The sequence below is a fragment of the Micropterus dolomieu genome, linkage group LG05, assembly GCF_021292245.1.
Source record: "Micropterus dolomieu isolate WLL.071019.BEF.003 ecotype Adirondacks linkage group LG05, ASM2129224v1, whole genome shotgun sequence".
NCBI lineage: Eukaryota > Metazoa > Chordata > Actinopteri > Centrarchiformes > Centrarchidae > Micropterus > Micropterus dolomieu.
The window spans coordinates 20953375-20967887 of NC_060154.1; the positions used below are offsets into that span (position 1 = coordinate 20953375).

Sequence of the window (14513 nt, forward strand, 5' to 3'; positions counted from 1 at the left end):
AAGTCAACCATCACTGCAGCAATCCACCAGTCGGGGCTTTATGGCAGAGTGGCCCGACGGAAGCCTCTCCTCAGTGCAAGACACATGAAAGCCCGCATGGAGTTTGCTAAAAAACACCTGAAGGACTCCAAGATGGTGATAAATAAGATAGAAATTTTTGGCTTTAATTCTAAGCGGTATGTGTGGAGAAAACCAGGCACTGCTCATCACCTGTCCAATACAGTCTCAACAGTGAAGCATGGTGGTGGCAGCATCATGCTGTGGGGGTGTTTTTCAGCTGCAGGGACAGGACGACTGGTTGCAATCGAGGGAAAGATGAATGCGGCCAAGTACAGGGATATCCTGGACGAAAACCTTTTCCAGAGTGCTCTGGACCTCAGACTGGGCCGAAGGTTTACCTTCCAACAAGTCAATGACCCTAAGCACACCGCTAAAATAACGAAGGAGTGGCTTCACCACAACTCCGTGGCTGTTCTTGAATGGCCCAGCCAGAGCCCTGACTTAAACCCAATTGAGCATCTCTGGAGAGACCTGAAAATGGCTGTCTACCAACGTTTACCATCCAACCTGACAGAACTGGAGAGGATCTGCATGGAGGAATGGCAGAGGATACCCAAATCCAGATGTGAAAAACTTGTTGCATCTTTCCCAAAACGACTCATGGCTGTATTAGATCAAAAGGGTGCTTCTACTAAATACTATGCAAAGGGTCTGAATACTTATGACCATGTGATATTTCAGTTTTTCTTTTTTAATAAATTTGCAAAAATTTCTACATTTCTGTTTTTTTCTGTCAAGATGGGGTGCTGAGTGTACATTACTGAGAAATAAAATGAACTTTTTTTATTTTTGGAAAATGGCTGCAATGAAACAAAGAGTGAAAAATTTAAAGGGGTCTGAATACTTTCCGTACCCACTGTATATAGATAGATATATATATATATAGAGAGAGCTTTGTGTGACTGCTGTATTTATTTGTTATCTATATATCTTTTCTATCCTATACATCTGTATCCCTCTGACATTTAAAATCAAAGCTATGCGTTTGGTTCAGCCTTGCACATTCAGCACCACTAAATTCACCGACAGTGTTCTACGGTATGTTAAGATATTGATAATATTCATTAAAAACATACACGGAAAATAAGTTACTATTTCTACAGAGAGACACTACCATGCTCCAGTTGTGTGTTTTTAAAATAATTATTTGGTGTGAAATAAATGTGTAAATGTCCATAGTGCTTTGTTATTCCGCTGTTAGCTGTGTAAACTTCAGTTCAAAATAAATATTAGACGTGCAGCCCGTTACCGGTCCAGCAGGAGGCGCTGGTGCGCACAGGAAGCCTTGACGCAAAGGCGAGGAAGAAATCTGTACACGGAAGTTATCCAGGATCCTGCATACTCGAGATTTTTTCCTTCTGTAGACTTTCTCGGTATAATTTACTGTTTCCTCTGGCGGTTAGTTTGACCGTAATGGCGCTTAATGATGGGGCAGTCTGTGCGGCAGCCCTGAGGAGATGATGTGCAGTTATCAGCAGACGGTTGATCGGGTGAATGGACGCGAGGACTTGAAGTGCTGCTGTTTTGACAGCTGGGTCGAGCTTCCAGTACCTGGTCTGTCTGCCTGACAGAGAACAGACCAGAGCCGAGGTTTAAACCCCAAAGAAGGGTTTATTTTATGTAGAGACAAATTTCCCTGTCAGTGAAGTAGCTTTTAAAGCGCCATTGAAGGAAAGGCTGAAAGGTGACTTCTCTTCTCACCGGTGCTCTGTAAGTAAAAAAAAAAAACTTTTTGTCTGGTTCTGTGTTTACCTTCCAACAATTTTTACAATTCTACTCGCACCGTATATTTACAGTTCATCGTAATGTCCCCGTTTTCTGTCCAGCCTCCCCCCTGACCAGTGGTCATGGCCTCATCCCGGCTGAAGTACCTCTCTCTGGGCGTGCTGGTGTTCCAGACCACCTCCCTGGTGCTCACTATGCGATACTCCCGCACCCTGCAGGCCGAGGGCCCGCGGTACCTGGCCTCCTCAGCTGTGGTGGTGGCCGAGGTCATGAAGATCCTCACCTGTGTGCTGCTCGTCTTCAAGGAGCACAGTGAGTGCACCTGGACGTAATGCATGTCCCCATACTCATTATAGTTTTCATTATATTATGTTAATCCAATGTAATGTTGTTATCAAATAACGGATTCATTGTGAGCTCTATAAAATGTTTTTCCAAGGAGATGTCTTCTAATTGCGTGTTTTGTCTAACCAATAGTTTAATATTCTGAAAACGAGACTAACAATGATGTAAAGCAGAGAACAGCAGAAACAGCTAATCTTTTTTTTTTTACCCAGTAAATGACAGAAATTATGAAAAGTTATTTTGATTTTTATTAGTATTCATAAAACTGCAACATACCACACTAATATTACATGAAAAGAAATACTCATAATCAATTAAAGCTGCAAGCAGTGTTGGGTGGACGCTAGAGAACATCCACTTATTTGGTTTTGTGTACCAGTACATCAATTGTGGACCATACTGGGAAAATTTCATGTAAATCAAATGAGGATTATGATTCAGATTTTATTTCCTGTTGCCAGTTGGGGGGTCTATAACATTGATTGAATATTGGCTTGTAGATGTCTTCAGGGCAGGACTGATATCAAACATGCAAAGTTTCGTACAGATATGTGCATGCACACTGAAGATATAACGACTTCCTGTTTCATGGGGAATCATTGATTTTTATAGCCACGCCACAGACACACACATTTAAGAAAACTCACAGATAGCATGACTTCTCATCATCAATGCCTTCAGATTGTACAGTGAAAATCTGAAGTCAGTCAACGCCTGCCTGTCTAAAAATAGCCCACAAGCTGTAGTTGGAGAAGCTCACCTTACTAATATTGCTCCCGTCTTACTGAAAGAAAAAAGAAATGAGAACGCTAATTCAGGGGTTTCCCTTTCTTTGAGTTAAACCTGTCCTACTGCCTGATGTGAAAAGCGGGTTTACTGAAATATCTATTAATAATAAATAAAGCAGTAAACCTGCATCCTAATCAGGCCCCTGTCGGCAATGCTGTCAAACTATTATAACTTCAGAAAAAGATTTTTCATTTTCTTCCAGCCACTTTTACTACAAGTATATCAAAACCAAGGTGCTGACAACTTTACAAACACTTTCATCTTTGCTTTAAAACGAACATGCAGACATGTACAGATCTAATACAAATGACCTTCGTACACAGTTAAAAAGACACTGCAAACAAATTCAATAGTCAATTTCGAGTCATACATAACCAAAAATGGAATTACTGTATGTCTGTATTTAACTTGTTTGTTTTCATATCTCAGGTTATAGCCTTCGAGCTCTGAACAGTATACTGCGTCAGGAAATTGTCCACAAACCCATAGAAACACTGAAGCTGGCGATCCCCTCTGGGATCTACACGCTGCAGAATAACCTGCTGTACGTCGCCTTATCCAACCTGGACGCAGCCACCTACCAGGTACAGCAGAGGGCAGGTTGGGTTTGGAAGAGGAAGCTGTGTGCATGCCTCAGTGTAACACGCACAGAGGAGCTCATGTGTCTTTCTGAGGCTTTTAGCAATTGGTGCATCCTCGTTCGCCGGTTACTAACAGTTTTCCCACTTTGTCTCCATCAGGTGACGTACCAGCTGAAGATCCTGACCACAGCTCTGTTCTCAGTGTCCATGCTGGGCCGCAGGCTGGGCGTCTACCAGTGGCTCTCATTGCTTATTCTTATGGCTGGAGTGGCTCTCGTGCAGGTCCAGTACAGCTTCATGTCTGTTTATTACTTGTGGAAATGGGCCACAGAACATCCTCTCTGTGGTTCTACTAGAGATTGTAAGGGTTCTTATACGTAGCTGCTTCTAATAAGAGACTTTTATTCCACTAATAATTAGAGTCCACATTAATGGATTGGTATAAACTCTAAAGTAGGCTTGATGATGGTTATTGTTCTGTATTGTTTATAAGAGACAGGATAAGAGCTAACAAATCTCTGCTGGGGCAAAAAAATAAGATTTGGCAGCTATGTTTCTTCTAAAAGAGCTAGAATACAACTCCGGTCACGCCCAAGAAGCTGGAATTATTAGAAATATCTGCAGCTCTCTTTTGATAATGTATTAATCTATTTTTTATTTTTTATTTTTTTTTAAATAACATTGTGAAGAAATGCCCAACCATTCTCTAGTTCCAGCCATGTTTTTATATTATTGTGAACTGAGACCTTTTCAGAGCTAGTAATCAGACTAAATTGCCATTTCATTAATCATTGGAATCATATTGTTCTTTCAGTAGATATTTTCTGCTTATCTATGTATTTTTCAGTTTTTAACACTTTGTATCAGTTTCCCAAATGGTGTTTCTTTCTCAGAGCAGCCATGTTTGAATAGAGGATGTTTACTAGGTGCAGGGACACGATCTGTTCAGTATATCCTTTCCTGTTCAGTAAATCCTGTGTGTATTCTGATAAAACTGTTCCTTCAGTAGAGGGCTCGGCAGTAAGCCTATGATTAATTCCATGCCGCAGTTTCGGCAGTTCTCAGAGTTTGATATTGGAGGCTTTCTTTCCAATTTCTGACTGTGGAGTAGGAAACCAGGATGTATTTGTGAGGAATCTTATCTTGAATTGATCACATTCAGGAGGCAAAATGCGCTCATGTAATGAAATCACAGCCAACGAGTCCCATGTAAACTCTGGACTAGCCACTAGTCCAAAGTTTGGTAGGTTCAGTACATGTTGCAATCAAAAAAACAAAGAGAATGTGGCCAGTTCTGTGTTGGGGATTTAACATGGTGTCAGGTTTGGTTATTAGCTGAATATCAAAGATAATCTAAAAATATTAATACAAGTATTAATATTCAAAATTATTAATTATCATTACACACAGTCTTTTGTTGCTCCTTACCAATAGGGAAACTTGAAAGGTGAAAGGTAAGAGAGGGAGAGCAGAAGGAAAAGTGCTTAATCAGATTTACTCTTTGACAGGATTAAGCTAGTATGTCGAATGGTTGCTGACTGCCGTGTGGAAACATAGCTGAACAAACGAGAGGTGATACAGTTTGTATTTGTACGTGATGTGTCTAACAGTTTATGTGTTGATTCAGAGGAAAAACAAAACAAGAAGAAAAGAACCTTGACATAGACACAGATTGCAGTGCAATCTCTATTTGCAGTAAGTCAACTGTAACTGGGAAGGTTGCACCACAGTGGTAACAACGCATTTAACGGCATGGTCAACAAGGTTCAGGGAAACCAGATGGACTGGAATCCTTTTGCTGCTCTAGCTGCTGAACGGGAAGCTAACTTCTCTGGTGAGGTCTTGCCTTAAATCTTACTAATGGCACGTATTTGTGACAATGTTCTGATGACTCCTGACAGTCTGTAAGGCATGCAGGGTGTTAGTAGGGAAAATGGAATTAGGTGTCAGTGCATGCTAGCGTGGTAAGTTGGAGCACGCAACTATTCTATGGATCCTACTGGGTGCGTCTACTTAGGTTGCTACCCCCCTATATGGTGACATCATACCGCACATACTCATTGAGATTATGTAGGAACAGGGACTTGAACAGTTCTTCCTCCAGTCCTGAGGCGTCACTGAAAGTGTGCAGGTCTCAGCCCTCTGGTAATACTCCTGTGGGGTTTCATCCTGTTCTTGGATGACAGCAAAGGCACCTATGGTGGCGATGGAATAGTGGTCGGTATACCCAGTAACCCAGTAGTACTCCTCCTGCGAGGCTTGGCAGAGTCCAGGGTACCGATCTCGGGTCATTAGCTGGAGCGTCTACATGAAAACATGAATGCTTTAGGTGGTTGTTTTTCAGATGAGCTTCAGTTTTTCCCATGACGATTTTTGGGTAGGTCATGTAGGCATCGCTCTATCTCTCTGAGATAGCCATCAACATTCAACTCTCGATCACTCGGGTCGACCTGTTCCACATCTTTGGTGAGGGACTCAAGTTGTCGGATATGCACGCGTTGTCTTCGGGGAGGAGAGGAGTAATCTGAGTCGTCCGAGGTTTCATAGTCACTCAGGGCGCCAAAGCGATGAGGGGATCTTCTTTCCTGTCACGGTTGGGATCGACTTCCACCAAGGTGTGATCTTCTGGGTCTGTGTGGCTCAGTAGCAGAAGAGGGGCCGGAGCCGCTTGGGTATCTGTAGTACCCCTCCCCCCTTCAATTTGGAGAGAGGGTCTAACCAAAACGCAAGGTGTTGCGGCTAGTGGTGGACTGTAGTATCCTGGCGGTTGGTGGGACTTCTGTGTACAGTGTGCGGGCAGATGAGGGCACTCAATCGCGATCTAGTGTAGCGATGCCAGAGATTACGCTTCTAGCCATGGTCCCTAGGTTGGCTGGCGTTGCTGGATGCATCGGGCTGTTTCAAGCAGTCGAGGGAGGGCTATTTCTTTCATCGGCAGGGCTTGCCGTTCCAGACGCAGCGGTCTAGTCTTGGCTGCATCGGCTGGGTGCTGTTTGAGCAGTGTTTCACTGCTCGTGCTTAGACGGGACTCATTTCAAGTTAGACAGTGTTAGGGGACTTGCTAGTAAGTCAGAGGTCTGGCTAAGTCACTTTGTGCTTAACTGGTGCTCTTTGCAAGGGTACTCAGAGTGCTGCACAGAGGGTCTCTGTACTCTCCTGCAGTGGGGCCTGAGCTTCTCTTGCTTGGGAGAGCACGGCTTGAGGGGACAGGCAGTCCCGGTGCAGGCTGGCATTGCGTTGCTGCACAGCCTGATTTTGGCACATTTCTTTTGTTTTCCAGACCTTCGTTTCAGCCAGGCCGCATGGTCAGGTTTTTCCTGTTCCAGGTAGGACATTGTCTCTTTGTCTTTTGGGGGTTCTTTGTTCTCGTGGTTGTGAGGCCCCACATCTGTAAGTGTCACTGTGTGTAATTAAGCCTTTACTCGACTTTGTATTAGAAGTGTGCCTGTGTTTTTGTTTTAATGATTGTGTGATTGCCAATTTCTTCAAATGGCCAGATAACAAAATTAAACTCTTAATCTCAGTCGGAGTTCAGTGATTATATAAAAGGTTAAATAAATAAAACAAATTAATGAGGCCTGAACTGGAACATTGAATAAATATTGGCTACCAGTTGCTACCAGGAGGGATGTGCTGATGAATGATGAAGTGTCAGAAAAGGAAAGACTGTTGTGATATCACCACCTCCTCCTCCTCCTCCTCCTTGGCAAAACAAAGAAAATGCCAGTCAGTTAGTATTACACCGGATGTGATCTTAATGCCGGCTGAGCACTCAGACAGAAGCCTAATGGAGGAGAAGGACATGAACATAAACCTTCATAAATCCACAGGATCAGACAGGTGGAAACATTTACTCCCAAACTGTTCTCAGTGTAACGAGGCTGTGTGCTTGAATGTGACAGCGGCTTATCCATGACACCTCTTGAAGGCTCAAACAACAGATCTTCACATCAAATATGATATTCCCACACAGCCATAGCAGCTATTCTGTTTGCAAACAATGTCACCCACAAACAAACGAGCTAAAAAGCCAGCATGAATCTGCGAAGAAATAATTGGCCTGTTTTGCATTATTGCAGACTGCTCATTTTCAAGGTTTATGCTGTTAGTTCTCACTCAGCAGGGTTTGTTTTGGCGTAGGTATAGAGGTGGAAGGAAAGCAGTATCTTGTTCCAAAAATCCATACCTTGTTGAAATGATCTTTACCAGAGAATGACTCCTACTTGTTCTGATATTTTGTGTTTTTTATACATAAGGTGCAGCAGCTACAATAATTTGCTTACTTTGCACAACCAAGAGATCATCATCTATTTTTATTTGCATACACACAAATTTTCTTGCCTACTGCAGCACATAATACTGGAACTCACACTCTGCAGCATTTTTACAACTTGGCAAAGTTGTAAAAATACCTTTTTATATGAATTTCAGGTACCCAGCATTATGGACTAGAGTGTCATTGTTAGCTGTGACAGAGAGTTCAGGCCTTACTACATATTAAGTACATACCCGTAGACGTTTCATTCACATATAGATATTTATTTGTTGGATGTTTTATTTGAGCCAAAACACACGATAAACAAGGTTTGTTATAGGAACTACTTTAAGAAACAGTTTGACATTTTGGGATTAATTTTCTTGCTGAGAGCTAAATAAAAAAATTGATACAGCTCCCTTTTAATTACTAGACTACAGCATGCAGAATGTTAGCTTAGCTTAGCAGTTTAGCCTGGCTCGGTCTGAAGGTAACAGAACCGGCCTGCTAGCACCTCTAAAACTCCTTTATCAACCGGTTATATCGCGTTTGTTTAATCCGTCCAAAACCAAAGTGTAAAAACAAGTTATCAGTTTAAAGGGGGCCGTGAGCTGGTTTATTTCTTTAAATTACTATTTGATCACAGCGGGTGCGGCTTTGGACGCTGTGTAGAGCGTTCTCACGTACAACATATCAACATGATATGGTAATCTTGGGGCTAAGAATAGATCCAAATTGACTAAGATTGTAAATATGTCTGGGAAAATCATACGTAAACCACAGAGACAGCTGAGTGAGATATATACACTCCACTGCAGGCAGAAAGCACAGCGAATTTTGGGGGATTCTTCACACCCCCTGTTTGCTGAATTTGACAAGCTCCCCTCAGGAAGGTGTTACAAAATATCTTTTTAAATATTCTTTTATCCCTCGCACAATTGCTTTGATAAATTCATAAGAGATAACCGGTCTACTGGAAGCTCTTATTGGTTTCTGTTTAAATGTATTGGTTGTATGTGTCCTGTGTTATGTATATTTGATGTTTTTAATGTTTTTCTAATGAACCTGGTGAAGCCAAAGACAAGTTTCCAGAAAATGATAATAAAGATTTATCTTATCTTAACACACTCATATAGTCAGTAACAATTCTTTACTTTGTGTAATATTTTGTTCCTTAATATTTATATTCTTTCTTCACTCTAAACCAGGACGTTTCATATTTAACTTAAGGTCTACTTACTTGCTTTCACCCCCGTCTTGCGGTCTTCCTCAGTGGATGGACTTTGTGTTTAGTGAATAGCTTCTGGGATTATTTTTGTCATCTCATGTGAAATGCGTGAATGCGTGATTACGTCATGTCATGATGACAACTGAGCTATCGTTATCTGCTGAGGAAAAACTGCAGGATGCAGGTCAAAGAGTGATAGTAATGTAGTAAGTTAACATTGAATTAAGATTTTTTTTTTCTTCATCAAACTACTGTTACCAAGGTCAAGAATGATCTTTCAAGCTCAATCTTTGTCGGGCTTTTTGTGTTTGCAGTGGCCCTCTGAGTCTGCAGCGGCCCCAGAGAAGGAGGCCCTCTCCGCAGGCTCCCAGTTTGTCGGTGTGACAGCGGTTCTAGTGGCGTGCTGCTCCAGCGGGTTCGCTGGTGTCTACTTTGAGAAGATCCTAAAGGAAAGCAAACAGAGCGTCTGGGTCCGCAACATCCAGCTAGGCCAGTATTCATTGATTATTCAAATCAATCAATCAACAATCAACTGCTCAGTCAGACTTGAACGCTATACCAACTATTCTTACATATAAAATGTAATTGAAAACAGATTGAAAAGGACAACGTCCATGTTTCTGAAGCGAGCTCTTGCTGTGCGCGCAGTTTCCTTTCTTCCCTGCACAGAGAGCCAGCTGGGCTTTTTTCCTCCGATATGTTTCTGTTGAGATGAATGTTCCTGTCAGTTTATTTTTACCCTGGAGTGTGTTAAGTCTCCGGCGATTCCTGGTGTGAGCTTGGAGCTTTTTCACCTGCATTAAATATTGGAGCTTAGATCTGCAACAAGAGCAGTGAAGAAAATGCTGTGTATTTTGTTGTTATTGTTAGTAGTTGTAAGTGATACAACATAATGTGAAATGAAGGAAATTAAATGCCAGGCTGTGCTGTACTTGTTGGCCTCTGGACTTTTGATATGACAAAACAAGCAATTTGAAGATTTCACCTTGTGCTCTTGAAAGATGTAATAGCCATTTTTTACAGTACATTCTTGACATGGCATTTGAAAATGAAAGCAATTGTTAGTTACAGCCTTGTTAGGAAAATGGGGAAGAAGTAGTGTTCAAAGCTGAGAGTTGGATGAGAAAATGGATGCCACTCTCATGTTTGTAAATAAATATGAAAGTTGAGCCAGAAGAGGGTTAATGCTAGCTTAGCTTACTTTAGCACCAAGACTGGAAACAGGGGGAAACAGCTAGCCTGGTTCTATCGGTAGCAAAATCCAACTTTTATTAAATTATTAAATTTATATCTTGTTTAATCTGTACAAAAACAATAATATGCAGCTTTATGGTCATGTGTCGGACTATTTCTTGGCCAGGTGCAGGACTGAAGCACTGACAAATGTTAGCATGCTAACATGCTAAACTAAGATGGTGAAAAACACTATTCCTTTTCTAACAGCAACATGTTGGCATAATAGCATTCTCATTGTGAGCATGTTAGCAGTCTTTTTATTCACCCTAAGGCTACATTCACAAGGCCCTAAGTGTGTCTGTTCTGTATGAACATGCAGTGACCATCTGAATTTCTCTCTTTAACTTAATTGGAAGAGTTTACGTTTATTTTGATCTGACACCAATGAAATCTTTAGACAAACGTTTAGCTCACACTTTTACTTTTGTGTGCGTTTCCAGGGATGTTTGGCCTGGTGTTTGGCTTCTTTGGGATGCTGGCCTACGATGGAGAGAGGGTGGCGGAGTCGGGAATGTTTCAGGGATACAGCACGGTCACCTGGACTGTCGTAGCGCTGCAGGTAACACTCACTCCACTGCCAGTGATTTAATACTGTCCAAAACTGTCAAAGATATTATCAAGCCTCTGGGGTAACAGACTCTTTATTTCATGGATCAGACTCCCTGTTGGCCCGTACAGGTCATGCCTTCGTCCATCTGTGTCTGTGTTTGTTGTTTCTCCAGGCGCTGGGTGGTCTGGTCATAGCAGCGGTCATCAAGTATGCAGACAACATCCTCAAGGGCTTTGCTACATCGCTCTCCATCATCCTGTCAACTCTTATATCGTACTTCTGGCTACAGGACTTCGACCCCACTGGGTAGAGGATACAGTCACTACCTCTTCCCTTGTCTCACGTCTTTGTTTTTCTTTCTTATATTATCACAATTTCTTGAGCTGACTTTGTCGTCTGCTGTCGTCCACAGGGTGTTCTTCCTGGGGGCCATTTTGGTCATCGTGGCCACTTTCCTGTACGGCTACGAAGGCAAGACATCCCCCAACCCCAGCAGGGCGTAGTACACTCACGGCTGACACTACAGCAGCAGTAGGAGGTCCTGTGGAAGCGTCAGGATGTGGAGGAAAAAGAAGGGGAAAGGTCTTTATCATATATTGAGATCACTAAGTGGAGGAGACAGAGAAGAGGAGTAGGAGTAGAGGAGGTAAGCAGGTTGGGAACAGAGGACAGGGAGAGTAAAAAGGAAGGTTAAAAAAAAGAGCAACCACAATGCTGTGATGGGTCTCATTACACCAAAAGTGCCTCTGACAAGGGTAACCAGTGAGAGAAGAAAACTGTGGCAAAATAGATTTGTATGTTCCTCTTTTTTTGCCGCTGTAGAGCTAATCCTGGCAGCCACAGAGATATTCTTAACAGGACCGACTGATTGTCTTGATTAAAAACCTGTTTGACTGCCAGTTGCTGTTACTGCCCCATCAATCACGCCTTTACAGTAACTGACTACAGAGGCGGACAGGCAGGAGTTTCTCAAGCTTCTTCAAAGCCACTTGTTTCTGATAAGTGTGAACAAGCCCACACTGTTGGCTTGTTGTTGCTGTATTTAAGGCTTTGACGGTCTTTCTAGTCCCACTTTGAGCTCTGAAAGCACATTTTTTTCCCTGAAGTGAGCGTTCCCAGCCACTGTTTGCCCTTAAACTGTGTACAATACCGCATGCTCTAACAGTCAAATGGTCAAGGTTAGCACTGGGGCCATGGTTTGGGATGTAGCCTGCTACGGGAGGGGGGGGGGCGGGGGAGGGGGGGGGGGGAATTGTACACAGCTCAAGAGGTCTGTCTGCCTAGGAGGCACAACCTGGGGCAAAACAACCCAACACACCAAGAGCAGTAACCATAACTATTATTGTTTCCTAATTTATGACTGTCATGTTGCTAATGCTAATTTGGGCAACATATAGACACCGGGGCGTCTTTGCTAACATATACAGTGTGCCTCGGTGACAGAATTGTTTTACTGTATGACTCTGGTCTGTCTGTCTGGTGCCGTTTAATGTTTGACAGTAATCTGGGTAAATGAATAAAATGCTACAGGAATAAACTAATCTCGGCTGTAACAGGGGTTATTATTTGATAATGAGGTGAAGATTATTTTGTTCAAGTGTTAAACTTGGGTATAACTAATGGGAGCACCATTTCAATTGTCATCTATAAATCTAAATGAATTGTCTGTATAACTTATTCATTCATTAAATAGGCATTTATGTGTCTTTTCAAAGCCACTGATAATAAGCATCCAGCTCCTTATGTCCTGTGCTCATGTAACAATATATTCTGTTGATTTTGTGGCAAAGTAATCAAACATTACTGTATGTGGCCCAGTTAAGAGGGGATAAAGCGGGTTTAATTAATAACTTTGTTATTTGAATTACCAATATGTGAATCTTTTATAAAAGACAAATGTTTCCTTTAACTTTTCTGAATGTGTTATTGTGTTAAAGTCATTGTGATTGTCCTCCCAGGACTTTTCCACACTAAAACACACACATTTATATTTTAATCTGCTAAATCAAAAGGCATGTGGACGTTCATCAGATTTTTAAAGCCGTACAACTCGGGCTGCAATGCGTTGCAGTGATATATTCTTTACAATTAATCATGAAGCCATCTCTGCAGCCTGTCATTTCTTTCAACATCTAAATCCTTATTGTTTGCACAATTACACGTCTACCTTGTTTAATATAATACTTGATGTGTCGCCTTAGAATTGCAAACTACATAACATAAATAAATTCACACTTGGATTTTTTTTGGCATTTGTTTTAATGAGTTTAAAAACACTGCATGCAAAAGCCAGACAGTCTGAGAGAAATGACTGTAACACGCCAGAGTTTCATGTCCTTTATATTATAACACTGTAAAACACCTTTACCCGGTCATTTGAAACCAATAACTGCATTAGACTCCAGTCAAGCAGCAGAACAAGTAGATATTAACGAGTCAAGCTCCTCATGAAGGGTCACGTACCGCTCTACCCTTCAGTCCTCAGGCACATCTGTTACTGTAAAAGACAATTGAGGCCCTGATACACACAGACAGCGGACTGTGTGACCTCATGGTCAAGTATAAGTGTATTTTTTAACACTTCATTTTAATCGGGGGAACATGTGAAAAAAAATTTCCGCTTTGTTTCACCCATTAAAAGCCTCAATTCTCGGAATAAAATCACTGACCAATAAAGATCACCTAGTTAGTTTTTCCAGTTTAAATTGCTGCTCTAGATGGTTCCCTTGATTGTCAACGTGGGCTCTCAGATACTCCTGTGCACAATACACAGACAAAACACTCCTTCCAGTGATTACGGCTCTGGTGTCTCTCAAGATGAGGTGTGTGTGTGTGTGTGTGTTTGTGTGAAGGCTTGTTCGGTTTGCACCAGGAGTAATGAGCAGCATGGGTAAGATAAGGTGGTTACATCCTCCATCTCTCTTCAGCTCTGTCTCATCTTGACCAGCTCAGCACTTCAGCACGACCTGTTTCACTGGTCCACTGTGTGCTGAGTGAGTACAAACAGAAATACAATGTATAGACCTGCTTGGAAAACAGTAAGCAACACTTTCAGATTCAACAAGATTTTGAAATGTTCATATTCTCCAAGCTGCACACTGTTTTCATTTTCACCTATGAAGCTTCATAACAACACATTTTATAAAAGATCATAATGGCACAAAAGACTGGATGTCTTTGTAAACCAAATACTGCACCAATATTTAAAGGGTCAGTTCACCCAAAGTACACAAAACAACAACAACAAAAACTTTCTTTTTTTTTACTTCCACCAGTATGTAGGTTGTTTTGGTTATATTTCTGCAGGTTTTCAGATATCAGATATTCAGATATATAATTTTTAAACATGCTGGCAGCATACCTCTAGGGACAGCAATATTGGTCAGCAGGTCAATCGGCCCACCACATTGGTTCAGATTGAACTATCTCAACAACTTCTGATGGATTGCCTCAAAATTCGGTACAGATATCAGTAGTTCTTAGACAATATATCCTGATTACTTTGGTAATTCCTCAACCTTTCCTCTAGTGCCACCTAGATGACATGTTTAATTTTTTTTGTAAAATATCTCAGTGAGTACTGGATATAGAACCCATGAAATTTGTCGCAGAGAGCCCAGAGGACGAATTGTAATAACTTTGCGGATTAACTGACTTTTCCTCTAGTACCTTTGTTAGGTCCAAATTTGAAATTGTCCAATATGTTTTAACTTTTTCTTATGATGAAATACCTGCAAGAAAAGG

The 14513-nt window shown here is 41.7% G+C and overlaps 1 protein-coding gene across 1 annotated transcript; it reads left to right on the forward strand.

Moving 5' to 3' along the window:
• The first annotated feature begins 1337 nt into the window (after positions 1-1337).
• Positions 1338-11540, forward strand: slc35a3a (solute carrier family 35 member A3a). The gene is made up of 8 exons (XM_046050505.1): positions 1338-1770; positions 1887-2097; positions 3349-3503; positions 3660-3782; positions 9298-9472; positions 10660-10778; positions 10942-11075; positions 11182-11540. The coding sequence occupies exons 2-8, from the start codon at positions 1908-1910 to the stop codon at positions 11270-11272; spliced, it is 987 nt and encodes a 328-aa protein (XP_045906461.1). The 5' UTR covers positions 1338-1770; positions 1887-1907; the 3' UTR covers positions 11273-11540.
• The last annotated feature ends 2973 nt before the right edge of the window (positions 11541-14513 follow it).